We start from the raw sequence: 13,119 nt of genomic DNA, 5'->3' as shown, positions 1-13,119 counted from the left end.
TTTTTTTTTTTTAATACAGGGTCTTGCTATATAGTTCAAGCTGGCCTTGAATTCACCAAGATCGTCCTGCATCAGCCTTCTGAGTGCTGGGATTACGGGCATGTGCTACCATGCCCGGCCCTGATGCCTCTCAAAATGGCCTTGTTCCTCTTTTCAAGGCACCCTCCAAACCCCAGACCATGTCTCTGTGGAGTCTGGTCTCCAAGATGTCCCCAGAAAAACTACAGCGGCTCTATGTTGACTTTCCTCAGCACCTGAGGCATCTCTTAGGAGACTGGCTTGAGGACCAGCCATGGTGAGTTTTGCTGCCCATGTCCCGTCTTCCCCACTTTCCCTCCCTTTTTATCCTCCCACCCCATGGGATTTAGAACTTGGGACCCATTACTCCACTAGTGGTGGCCTAGACTGAGCAGAGACAGACCATGCATGTTGGCTCTCAGATGCTACCTCTCAGAAGTCTGTCAAAGAAGAGGGAGGTCAGCACTGGGTCAGAGGCTGAAAGACTGAGGAGCAAGGGACATGAGTGACAGGTGTAGAGGACCCAGATGGTGAATAAGGAGAGGGAGGCGGGATGCAGGATCAGAAGAGCTGAGGAAGCTCTGGCTTGAGGCTGCGCCACCCTGATCTTCCCACAGGGAGTTCCTGGTCAGCTCAGATGCCTTCTGCTGCAACGTGGCAATCGCCCTACTTTCAGCCACTGTCCAGCGTCTTCAGGCTTCTGCAGGAGAGCAGGGAGAAGGAAACACCATCCTGCAACACATCAGCACCCTGGAGGTGGGACAGGAGGGGAAGGGACCAGGAGGGGCGGGGATGAGGCAGAGCTGGGCTGAGCATTGGATGCTGGAAGAAGATTTATTGGATGGTGAAGGATGTTGAAAGCAAAATAGTGTTTCTGTGGTTAACTGCTAGCTAGCTAGCATACAAATTAGATTTTAAAAGCATGCAAATGCCTAAAATTTGTGTAATCTACAGTTGTGCTGCCGTTCAGTGTTCATGTGCATAGGAGCTTGGGGTGGGGGCAACATGTAATTGCCCACTGCTGTCATTTCCATAGAGCATATATCAGAGGGACCCCCTGAAGCTTGTTGCCACTTTCAGACAAATACTTCAAGGAGAGAAAAAAGCTGTTATGGAGCAGGTATTGTGATACTCCACTTCCCACCCTAACACAACTCCTTGGGACTTTAGATTGATTTGTAAGAGACTAGAAAGGATATGAAACTCAGAAGAGTCTCAGTGTTGTAGGCTCAGGATGACCAAAGAAAGTCCCCGGAGTCAGAGTGAACCCCAAGCAGGTTCAGGGAAGCTTCAGATAAAAGATGGAGAATAATGAGGCTGGGAAGAACAGAGAAAAGAGTAAGAAGCTGGTTCTTCTAGGAGAAAGGTCTTATCCCTAGAGGATTTCAAAAAGGCCAGAGAGAACAGCCGAAGGGGAGAAGAGAGCCTATCTCCTTTCCTGCAGAGCAGAGAGTAAAGGCCAGCATGGAAAGATGGGCAGAGTGTTTCACCTCTTGGCACCTGTCCCTCCTGTGCAGTTCCACCACCTGCCAATGCCTTTCCACTGGAAGCAAGAAGAACTCAAGTTTAACACAGCCCTGCAGAGGCTGCAGCACCGAGTTAGGGAGATCCGCCTTCTTCGAGAAGCCCTGCATCAGGGGACTGAAGCTGGACAAGGTGCAGGCCTGGCCTGGAGCCCTAAGATGGTTCAGGGCAGTGTACGGGAGGGACTTCCTTTAGATCCTATCCTTGACTGAACTTCTGTTCTCTCTGCATACCTGATTTCTGCCTCCACCCTTAGTGTCTCTGCACAGCTTGATAGATACTCCTGCTAATGGGACTGAGCCAAGTGAGGTAAGTAATGGACTGTGAGATGGAGACAGAGCTCAAAGTGCAGCTGGAAGAATTGAAAGTTGGACCTCAGAGAGACATGGGCAGGAAAGGGAATGGCAGGGAAAGGAGAAGAGTCCTATCCCTGGGAGCCAGGTAAGGAAGCAGTTTGTGACCCTGGCTCAGGCCCCTCCCTGCCCTTAGGCCCTGGCCACACTGCTTCAGGACACCATTAAGGAGCTGGAGATGGCTCAGACCCTGGTGCTGAAGAGGATCCAGATTTGGAAACGGCAGCAGCAGCTGGCAGGGAATGGTGCACCCTTTGAGGAGAGCCTGGCCACGCTACAGGAGAGGTTAGCTGATGGGAGAAGAGGGGTGCTGAAGGTAGGCACCTGCTATCCCTGCTAGGGGATGCACAGGTGTGAGAGAGAAGAAGCCAGGTTGGAGGGCCTTGGAGTGGGCCAGGATTCGGAGAAGCCAGTTCCAGCAGGGATGTACCAGTTGTTCAGGTTGTATCTGTACAAGTGTGCTCAGTCCAGGGTCACAAGTAGGGGCTCACGCAACTTGTGCTCCTGTCCAAGCCCCATGCCTGGGGGAATGGGGGACCTTATTCTACTTGGCTGGTGGGCAGGGCATTTTCCAACTTTCCCTTCAGCACTGTGTATGCTGGCAGCTGTCCAGGGTACCAGGGCCTGGGGAAGAGGCCGCCCAGTTTCCACAGTCTAGGAACTGAGAATGAACCTTCCATACAGAGCAGGTCCCTGAAACCTGTTCAGCTCGGGTGCCTTGCGTTCATACCATTGCCCACCCCATTCCTGCACACACGATGGCCTGCTGTATCCCTGGATTTAGAGAAAGGGGTTGGGGCCGGAGCAGACATCTAGCCTGTATCCTGTGCCCCCTGACTGCTGTCCTGGCCCCAGGTGTGAGAGCCTGGTGGACATTTATTCTCAGCTACAGCAGGAGGTAGGGGCAGCTGGTGGGGAGCTTGAACACAAGACCCAGGCAGCCCTGATTCACCGGCTGGATGAAGTCCTTCAGACCCTCGTCACCAGGTACGCCCTGGCCTGGAGCAGGTCCTGAAGGAGTGGACTAGAGTTGAGAGACCGGACCCAGCCTCTGACTCCCATTGTGTCCTTCTCACATCTCTCAGCTCTTTCCTGGTGGAGAAGCAGCCCCCCCAGGTTCTGAAGACTCAAACTAAGTTCCAAGCAGGAGTTCGGTTCTTGCTGGGCCTGCGGTTCCTGGGTGCTCCAGCCAAGCCTCCGCTGGTCAGAGCTGACATGGTGACTGAGAAGCAGGCGAGGGAGCTGAGCATGCCCCAGGGATCTGGGGCTGGAACGTAAGCTGAGGCTGGACGGGGGGCTGGAGAAGGCTTATTGGGGTGGTGAAGCCAAGAGGAGCCAGCGGGTGCTTGGCATCATAAAGACCAGGAGAATGTGGAAGGAACCCAGCGGGTATGGAGACCCTGGATGGTCAAGGCAGAGGAAAAGAAGGGACCCATTCAGTCTGCAGTAGGGCAGAGGCATCAAGATTTGACTAAATAAGGATCCTGCCTTAAAAATCCAAACAGGTGGGCTAGGAGGAGTGGTACACACCTGTAATCTCAGCACTTATGAGGCCAAGGCAAGAGGATCACCATAGGTTTGAGGCCAGCCTGGGAAACATAGTGAGTTCAATGCCAGGCTTTAACTACATAATGAGATCCTGTCTCAAAAGCAACAACAAAACAACAATTAAAACAAAAACAAAACAGAATCCAAGTGGGTGGGCATGGTGATGCATACCTATAATCCCAGTACATGGGAGGTTGAGGCAGAAGGATCATGAGTTCGAAGGCAGGCCAGCTTGGACTACACAGTGAGACTCTGTCTCTAAAACAACCAAAGAACAAGAAGAAGAACCCCAAGCAAGGGGCTAGGGGCTGGGGGAATCGTTTAGTGGTAGAACACAGGCTTAGCATATGTGAGAACCTGAGTTCAATTCCCAGCACCAAACAAACAAACAAAACCCAAGCAGGGAAATAGAGATATAGAGCCAGGACAGTGGGTGTCCCCACAATCCCCTCGTGGACTGAAGCTCCTCACTATACCTGGCCCAGCTGAGATGAGCTCCTTCACACTCTGACCCCTGGCAGAGAGAGTACTGGGGAGATCATCAACAACACAGTACCGCTGGAGAACAGCATTCCTGGGAACTGCTGCTCTGCCCTCTTCAAGAACCTGGTGAGGGGCCCTTGGATGCAAGGACAGAGAGAGAAGAGGCTGGGGCCCTTGGGGAGGATGTTCTGGGAGCCCGGGGGAAATAATCTCTGTGCTTATATCCTCACCCTTGCTTTGCCTCACCACCCCGCCCCCAGCTCCTGAAGAAAATCAAGCGGTGTGAGCGAAAGGGCACTGAATCTGTCACCGAGGAGAAGTGTGCAGTTCTCTTCTCTACCAGTTTCGTGCTCGGCCCCAACAAACTCCCTATGCAGCTCCAGGTGAGCCTTGGCCTCAGCCCCACCTCAGTCTGGGACCCCCAAGTCTCCCTTATCCATGCCACATCCTGGACCCCTCTTAACTGCCCTATACCTCATGAGTCTGGGATCATGCACACTACCCCCAATGTGAGTAGGGGGAGCAAGATTAGGGAGTACTCGTCCCGGGAAGAGTGTATAGCAACTAACTCTTATCAAGCACTTTTTATGCAGCAGGGAACTGTTTACACACACATTTGATTTTCCAGTGACATTAAAAAGTGGGTACTAGCCGGGCGTGGTGGTGCACGCCTGTAATCACAGCACTTGGGAAACTAAGGCAAGAGGATCACTGTGAGTTCGAGACCAGCCTGGGCTACACAGTGAGTTCCAGGTCAGTCTCAACTATACAGTGAGACCCTGTCTCAAAAAACAAAAAACAAACAAAATAAAAAGTGGGTACTACAGTATGTCCCTGACTCAGGAACATTCGAGTTGCAAACACTCACAAATACAAATGGACCTTGGTTTTTACATGCTTCACATTGTATATTTGTTTCAAAGGTATATGACTCATTTTGTTGGACCTACAAACAAATCCAACTTATGAGCGTTCTCCAGGAACAGAACTTGTTTGTTAGTCACGGACTTACTGTACTGCATTACTATCTTCATTTTACAGATAAGGACATTGGGACACAGCTTTAGTAGTTTGTCCTAACACAGCTACTAAGATTTGGGGCTGGTATTTGAGCCCAGAAGTCTGGCTCCACAGCATTCAGTCACAGCCACTTCTCTGTGTTAAAGCTTTCATTGAGCTTCAGAAAGCATTTAGTCACATGCTGTGAGCTCTTTAACTCTGTTGTGTGGGTCTCTTGCACCCGGCCTCTCTAGGACACCTCTTGCTTCACTAATGAGAAAACTCCTCACTTCTTCAGGCCCTGTCTCTGCCCTTGGTGGTCATTGTGCATGGCAACCAAGACAACAATGCCAAAGCCACTATCCTGTGGGACAATGCCTTCTCTGAAATGGTAAGGAAAGACCCAGAATGAGGGACTGGGTATGGCATTGGTTCTAACGTGGGGAAGTGCTAGCTGGTGGGGGGGCCATCATATTCAAATGTGTGGGACTTTAACTCCTCCTGGGTCTGGTTTCGTGCTTCTGACCTCTAATCAATCATCCCAGTCTTAATAGCTGTCATGCTATAGTACCAGAGGCTACTAGAGTGAAAGCACGTTTGTGAGCCAGCTCAGGAGACAGTGTTGCGATGGGCAGGTCAGGAAGATGGCAAGGGTGAAGTTGGCTGAGGAAGCGTGGTAGTGATAGCCTGAGGTGCTCTCTCCTCCCCCCAGGATCGTGTGCCCTTTGTGGTTGTTGAGCGGGTGCCTTGGGAGAAGATGTGTGAAACTCTGAACCTCAAGTTCATGGCTGAAGTGGGAACCAACCGGGGACTGCTCCCGGAGCACTTCCTCTTCCTGGCCCAGAAGATCTTCAATGACAACAGCCTTAGCATGGAGACCTTCCAGCACCGCTGTGTGTCCTGGTCACAGTTTAACAAGGTTATGCTTCTGCTCTTTGGACCTACCTCAAGCTCTTCATTCTCAGGGCATGCAAAGCCTCCCCAGCCTCTGCACAGAAACAGACCACTAAGATCTTCACAGAGGCCCATCATGTCCATCAGGAAGGCCTTTGTTGTGGCCCAAGCAGGAAAATATCTCTACTCTGGGGTTCACCCCAGTAATTTGCATGACTCATCTAGATTGTCTATAAACAGAGCTTGCTTTAAAAAGCTGACCTTGGGCTGGGTGTGATGGCGCACACCTGTAATTCCAGCACTCAGGAGGCTGAGGCAGGAGGATCGCTGTGAGTTCAAGACCAGCCTGGGCTACATAGTGAGTTCAAGGTCAGTCTCAACTACATAGTGAGACCCTGTCTCAAAAAACAAACAAAGAAACAAACAAAGAAAAAAACTGACCTTTAGCCTGGGAGTTAGCTCAGTAGCACCATGCCTGTCTCGCAAGTGCAAGGTCTTGAGTTCGATCCCCGGTACAAAAAAAAAAAAAAAAAAACCTTGATCTTAACCCATTAGAAAATAGTTCCTGTTGGCCAGGCGTGGTGACGCACGCCTGTAATCCCAGCACTCAGGAGGCTGAGGCAGAAGGATTGCTGTGAGTTTGAGACCAGCCTGGGCTACATAGTGAGTTCCAGGTCAGTCTCCACTACATAGTGAGACCCTGTCTCGAAAAACCAAAAAGAAAATAGTTCCTGTTGCCGAAACTGGTAAAGCCCACAGGCATTTGTGCTGTGATATTGCTACCATGTGCCGACAGCTTACTATATGCAGTCACTGTGTTTCACACTTCACGGATCTTATCTCAATCCTCCCAATGTCCCTTTGAGGTAGGTACTATTTTAATCCCCATTTTACAGATGAGGAATCTATGCTTAGAGGAGTCAAGTAGTTTGTTCAAAGTTTCATAGCAGGTAAGTGGCATGGCTAGGATGGAATCCCTTACCTGACTCTTGCTTTTTTTTTTTCCTCCTGTGCTGGGATTGAACCCATGGCCTTGTGCATGCTAAACAAGTGCTGTACCAGTGAGCTACATCTGCCTCCTTTTTTGTTTATTTTGAGACAGAGTATCACTAACTTGCCAAGTCAGGCCTTAAACTTGTGATTCTCCTGTTTCAGTCTCCCAAGTAACTGGAATTACAGCTCACATCATGCTGCCTTGCCTGATTCTATTATATTTTACTGTCTTCAAAATGAGGACTGAGTCAGTTATAAGAGTGTGAGAAGGGGGTTGGGGATATGGCTCAGGGGCACTGCACCTGCCTGGTAATTGAAAGGTCCTGAGTTTGATCCCTGGTACCGGGGGTGGGGGGGAACCACACAAGAAGGAGTTCTGGATTCTCGGTTGACACCCAGCTGGGTAAAAAAAAAGAAAAAAGAAAAAGGAAGAAAGAGAAGCCCATGTGACCAGAGGAAGTGTTAGCCAAAGAAGCAGGACAATTACAGCTGGCAAGTCAATTTCCTCTGAATTCATTTCTGACAGGCCTCATTAGAGACAAGGTTAGCATGCACAGTGGTTGTAAGGGTCTCCAGTATCACATGGCCTGGCCTTATATTCCAGCTCTGCCTCTTACGGGCTTTGTGGACTTGGACAAATCAATTGATCTTAATAAACTTCCATAAGATAGAATTATGATAGTACCTTCCTTCATAGCCTTGCAAAGATCAAATAGTACATAAAACGGTTTGGAATGGTGCCTGGCACATGGTGTGAGTGTCAGCCCTGTGATTCTGATTAGGGGTGGCAGAGCCCGGTGGTTGCCCTCCTCAGGTTCCAGATCTACCCACACTACTCACTCCAGCTCTCTCCATCATCCCTTAGGAGATCCTGCTGGGCCGGGGCTTCACCTTTTGGCAGTGGTTTGATGGTGTCCTAGACCTCACCAAACGCTGTCTCCGGAGCTACTGGTCAGACCGGTGAGTCCCTCCCTGCACTAGGTGGACTGAGCCGGTGCACCTCTCTCTCGCTCCTTCTCCACACCCAGTGCCCACACCTTGTCCTTCATCCTGGCTAGGCTGATCATCGGCTTCATCAGCAAGCAGTATGTCACTAACCTCCTTCTCAATGAGCCCGATGGAACCTTCCTGCTCCGCTTCAGTGACTCAGAGATTGGGGGCATCACCATTGCTCACGTCATCAGGGGCCAGGATGGTGAGGTCACCTCAGCCAGTCTTTTGTCTCAGTGCTTCTGTTCTCTCAAGTTTCTCCTGGGAAGGAAATGTTCTGGCCTTCCTTGTTGCCGACTTGGTCTTCAGGAAGTTCTTCCTTAGGTCCAACTTCTTCTCTACCTCCATTTTCTAAATTCCATCTCTGACTGCGAGCTCATGGCAGTGAAGACTAGTAGGTCTCCCTCTCTCGGTACCCCACCCTTCATTCTGTTCTCTCTTGCCTTGGTAGATCAAGAATGGGGCCTGTTGTGGACTGGGAAGGGGAGGTCTAGACAGAGAAGACCCAGGGTCTTATTCCTTTCACAGGTTCACCACAGATAGAGAACATCCAGCCATTTTCTGCCAAAGACTTGTCCATTCGTTCACTGGGGGACCGAATCCGGGATCTTGCTCAGCTCAAAAACCTCTACCCCAAGAAACCCAAAGATGAGGCCTTCCGGAGCCACTACAAGCGTGAGCTAGCACTGGCAGCTCTGATTCCTTCCTTTCACTTTCCTCCACCCAGCTCCCTGCCACACCCTTCTCCCTGCCTGCCTGCTGTGTCATCCCTGACTTCCCTCCCCATTTTTGTAGCTCCTCTACTACCTGCCCATCAGCCCTTCTTCCCCCAACCTTTCTAGCTCCCTTCCTTCCTAACCTAGAGCACTTCATGGATATTCCTTCTTTCTTTCCCACAACAGCTGAACAGATGGGTAAGGATGGCAGGGGCTATGTCCCAGCTACCATCAAGATGACTGTAGAAAGGTGAGTGTGGTGATGTGGATGGCAGGTGGGGCCTGGGGGCTGGTACTTACACACAGAAAGGAGAGGCAGCCTCAATCCTTTCTGTAATCCTTTGTTACATGTGCTTCTTTCTCTTCTCCAGGGACCAGCCCCTCCCCACCCCAGAGCCCCAGATGCCTGCCATGATGCCCTCTTATGATCTTGGAATGACCCCTGATCCCTCCATGAGCATGCAGCTCAGCCAAGACAGGATGTGAGGAAAGACAGGAACCAGAGTGGTCTGTACAGACAGGCCTTTAGGATGGGCAGCTGGGAGAGGTGGTGTGAAGGGCCAAAGCAGGGAATTTTCTTTCCGTGAAAGGAATTCCCATTCCCAAGGTTTGGTGCCCAGGGGAACAGCTGACATGAGGGTGTCTACTTTCTTTCCCCAGGCCCCCATTGTACCCCCAACATTCTCATTCCATCCCATCGTATCAAGGCCTCCCCCAAGAAGAGTCAGTCAATGTGCTACCAGCCTTTCAGGAGTAAGTCAGAACCTCTGGAGGTTGGAGGGGGGACAGCATTCTACTGAAAGGTGGGGTGCTGATATCTGCTAGGAGGGGCTCTTCTGTGGGAAGAGGCAGCATGTGCTAATAACCTTTCTTCTTCTCTGTGGTGTGGGGTAAGAGCCAGGTTTCATGTGTTCAAATTCCAGCTTTGCTACTTGCTGACTTTAGGCATATTATTTAACCTCAGATGCCTCATCTATGAAATGGGCATGGTAATGATAATACCTACCTCGGGATTATTGTGAAGGGTAAATGAGTTTATAATGTTGTTGGGTCTGTACTCCCAGCTCTCTGGGAGGATGAGGCAGGAGGATAACAAGTTTGAGCCCCACCTGGGCAACTTGGCTAGTGAGACCCTGTCTCAAAACAAAAAACAAAAACCAAAAAACCCCAAAACAACCCCCCCAAAATGGGGTTGGGAGTATGTATACTGATCAGTGTAAAGGTCCTAGATTCAATTTCCAGTGCAGCCAAAAAAATATTCATTTTATGTCTGAAGCTGAGCACTGTGCCTGGCTCATGAGAGCTATGGCCTAACTTTGAAGTCCACTGCCGCTTATCTGGTGTGTCATTTACTTACTTTTTCACTGCTGTTCTGGGGATTAAATCCGGGGACTTATACATGCCTACCGTGAGATCCATCTCTGAGTGGCACACCCAGCTGCTGTTTGTGTGTGCGTGCGTGTGTGTGTGTTTTGTTTTATACCAGAAATTGAACTCAGAACCTTGTTCATGCCAGGTAGGCATGGAGCCTCTGAGCAAAATCCCTGGCTGCTGTGGTGATTTTTATGTATTCATCTATTTTGGCCCAGACTATAAACTCTTAGTCAAGGTACAGCATCTGCCTTCTCAGAAGCTGAGGCAGAGGTGAGGACTGGGGTATTGCAGGTACCACAGTTCAGAGTCCAAAGAAAAGGAATGCGGCTAATCCACCCCACCTGCACTCCCATTTTATGGGAGCACAGGAGTGGCCTACCCAATGCTACGCAGTCCCGGAACAGCCAAGTCAGGACAGGGGGCCGCGGCCAGCTTCTTCACTCAGAGGACTTGACTGCAACACTCTGGCTTCGCCCAGGCTTCACTCCTCTGATTGTTTCCTCTTCCTGCTTCCAGGCCTCACATGCAGATGCCCCCTCCGCTGAGCCAGATAAGCCTGTCCTTTGACCAGCCTCACCCCCAGTGAGTGAAAAGCCCTCCTCACCCCGGCTTCCCATTCTTTCCTGGCCTCATCCCCTCCCTCATTTCCTTTTCTGGTCACTGGCAGGAGCCTGCTGCCATGCCAGCCTCAGGAGCACACAGCTGTAGATGTGACCATGGATGAAGACAGCTGCCTAACCCAGCCAGTGGGAAGGTACCACCAAGGCACTTGGTGAGTGGCAGCCTTGAGCTGGAGGCCAGCTGGGAGGTGAAGGAGTGGATGCTGTGCTTACTTCACCGCTTCCCCCTTCTCTTTGCAGGGTTGATGAAGACATGTTCCCTGCCCTGCTGCCTCCCACTGAACAGGACCTCACCAAGCTTCTCCTAGAAGGCCAAGGAGAGGCAGGGGGAGGGTCCTTGGGACCCCAGCCCCTCCTGCAGCCCTCCCCCTATGGGCAGCCTGGGATCTCAATGTCCCACCTGGACCTAAGAGCCAACCCCAGTTGGTGATGGGGCAAACCCGTGACAACTCTCCTGTCTCCGTGGATCTGCTCCAGATAGCTGCTCAGAGGTGCCTGCCATCTCCAGCTGCTCCGGGAGGAAAAGACTGCCAGGGGAATATTTGGAGGGGAAAGCTATTCTTCATCTTTCTTCCTTCCTACCACACACCAGTGTTCCCTTTCTTCCACCACTGGAAGAAATCCAGGGTCCAAGACGAGATACGCTCTAACATGCCTGCTCCTGCAACACACACACTGCTCCCTGTGGAGGCCGAGGCTGAGAAAAGGGTAGCTAGGCAAGAGCACGGGTTAGGGCATAGAAGGCTTTTCCACTCACTCAGAGCCAGAGCCTATGACATCCGTGTAGACAGGTGCACACATCTGCACTAGAAGCCAGGGACAAGACAGCGTGGGCCTGGGTGTCAGCTCTCGGGGCACAGGGAAGGAGCGTAGTGGAGCCTGTGAGGAGTCTGGGCATGTAGTAACCGATAAGGATTTTGCTGGTAACAAAATGTAAATTCCCCCAGGCCTCAGATTCTTGTCAGATGGAGGCTTGGGATACAGGTGAGAACGTGTGAAGTGCTAGGGCCAAGCTTCTTTGTGCGCAGCTGTGTGAAAATGTATATACTCAGACTTGCTAACATATAGAGGTGACGTTACATGACTGCAGAACGTGCGTCTGTGTGCCTTCACCTGTGACAACACAAATTTGAAAGCGAGACACTGCATAATGCACAGCACGTACGGTAGCCTCTGACATATAATCCCAATGTCCTGGATGTGACTGTACGCAAGTGGGCCTACAGATCTACAAAGGACTACGGCTTCGGTGGCTCCATACCCTCCATGTTACTCAGAGCCAGGGCGTGGGAGTGGCCTCCAGGCTTCACTGTGTGGCCCCTTCAGGGTGGCTCTGCCCACTGCTTCTCTTCTAGTTCCCCACCCACTGCCAGCTTCCCTCCACCCCATGCCACCCATTTTCTCTCTTGGCAGGGGGGTCATGGATCCTAAGCCATAAAATAAATTTTATTCCAAAATAACAAAATAAATAATCTACTGTACACAATCTGAAAAGAAAGATGCTCTAAGTGCTCGGACAGGTGCTGTGGTCCGGCCCCTCCCGGGGAGACCCTGTATCCAACCCAGGGCTCTCGGGGCTGACAAGAGACCCCCCCATCCACCTCCCTCAGAGGGCAGGAGGAAAGAACTGCTGAGGATTTGGGGCAGAAAGGGGAATACGTGGGCAAACTGCAGCACTCATGAAATTAAAGAAACAAACTAGAAGCACAAAAACGGGGACAAGGAGGGGAGGAAAGGTCCAGAGTTCCCAGGCCTTCGTTTCTGGGGAGAGATGTTGCCATTTTTATCGGCTGGACCTTCCCAGGGAAGTCCCCCTTCCCCCATGTCCAAACTGAATCTGACTGCTCACACCACTGGTGGCCACCTAGAGAGAATGGGAGTGGGTTATGTGAGGGAGGGGAGAACCCCCGCTGCCCTGAGGCAGAGTCTTGCCCCTTGTTCTGGGCAGGGTGAGAGGGCACCACACACCCTTCTTGTGTCCTCTTGCCAGGTCCCTGCTCATTATTGCTTGAAGCCCCATAGTCCTGTGCCCATGGAGCAGGTGGGGACGAGGAGAAGGGCATTGGAAGGGTCAGGGTGGTGAGTAGATTCCGAGGATGGAGAGTGTGGGGCATCTGTGTGAGCCAGAAGTTGGTTCCTGGGTCTGAGAACACCCGTCCACCCTCATTGCCTGCTGGCCTCAGCCTCCACTTTCACACTGCTTCTGCGACCCTCCACCAACGCAGGATGGGGTCCTGGGGCTGGGCACCGGTCCAGCAGCCCTTCCTCGAACTCTGTAGGGAAAAGGCATAGTTAGGAGATGAGGAGTGGAGGCTGTGGACAGAGGTGACTGAGAAGAGGCAGGGACAGAGAAATTGAGAAGACGAGGAGCTCACTTTACTGAAGTACTACTTCCTGCACACTGCAAGTGTATGGGGGGTGTCCCATACTCAAGTGTGTGCAGCCCCTCCTTCTTGGCCTTGTGTAGCTCTCTGTCTCTGAATGTGTTTCTCTTTCTCTGTCTCTGCCGCCTCTGCTCTGCTGGAATTTCTGGTTCTGTCAGGAGCTGCGGGGGTGGTTTGGCTCTGACCTCTCCCCCTCCCCCCTTCCTAGGCTCCTCCACCCCCA

The 13,119-nt window shown here is 51.5% G+C and overlaps 2 protein-coding genes across 4 annotated transcripts in view; one reads left to right on the top strand and one right to left on the bottom strand.

Moving 5' to 3' along the window:
- Stat6 (signal transducer and activator of transcription 6) overlaps positions 1-12,010 on the top strand; it is a 16,379-nt gene extending 4,369 nt beyond the window's left edge. For all 3 annotated transcript variants that reach the window (XM_033763717.1, XM_010644634.3, XM_010644633.3), the window contains 21 exons: positions 159-295; positions 636-774; positions 1,055-1,138; positions 1,536-1,674; positions 1,799-1,851; positions 2,032-2,180; positions 2,751-2,882; positions 2,981-3,169; positions 3,965-4,052; positions 4,187-4,309; positions 5,224-5,316; positions 5,638-5,844; positions 7,678-7,772; positions 7,871-8,007; positions 8,331-8,477; positions 8,705-8,768; positions 8,890-9,000; positions 9,179-9,271; positions 10,409-10,474; positions 10,560-10,664; positions 10,753-12,010. In XM_033763717.1, the coding sequence (XP_033619608.1) occupies positions 180-295; positions 636-774; positions 1,055-1,138; positions 1,536-1,674; positions 1,799-1,851; positions 2,032-2,180; positions 2,751-2,882; positions 2,981-3,169; positions 3,965-4,052; positions 4,187-4,309; positions 5,224-5,316; positions 5,638-5,844; positions 7,678-7,772; positions 7,871-8,007; positions 8,331-8,477; positions 8,705-8,768; positions 8,890-9,000; positions 9,179-9,271; positions 10,409-10,474; positions 10,560-10,664; positions 10,753-10,942 (2,520 nt within the window). In that variant the 5' untranslated portion in view covers positions 159-179 and the 3' untranslated portion in view covers positions 10,943-12,010. The remainder of the gene's footprint in view (positions 1-158; positions 296-635; positions 775-1,054; positions 1,139-1,535; positions 1,675-1,798; positions 1,852-2,031; positions 2,181-2,750; positions 2,883-2,980; positions 3,170-3,964; positions 4,053-4,186; positions 4,310-5,223; positions 5,317-5,637; positions 5,845-7,677; positions 7,773-7,870; positions 8,008-8,330; positions 8,478-8,704; positions 8,769-8,889; positions 9,001-9,178; positions 9,272-10,408; positions 10,475-10,559; positions 10,665-10,752) is intronic.
- Positions 11,966-13,119, bottom strand: part of Nab2 (NGFI-A binding protein 2) — a gene marked incomplete at its 5' end in the record, with an annotated part of 5,904 nt that continues 4,750 nt past the window's right edge. The window contains one exon of the mRNA XM_010644828.3: positions 11,966-12,785. Coding sequence (XP_010643130.3) covers positions 12,676-12,785 — 110 coding nt within the window. The remainder of the gene's footprint in view (positions 12,786-13,119) is intronic.

This window comes from Fukomys damarensis, unplaced genomic scaffold (genome assembly GCF_012274545.1).
Source record: "Fukomys damarensis isolate Sample0158 unplaced genomic scaffold, DMR_v1.0_HiC HiC_scaffold_15, whole genome shotgun sequence".
NCBI lineage: Eukaryota > Metazoa > Chordata > Mammalia > Rodentia > Bathyergidae > Fukomys > Fukomys damarensis.
Note: the sequence above shows the minus strand (reverse complement) of the source record. Positions and strands in the feature narration are given on the sequence as shown.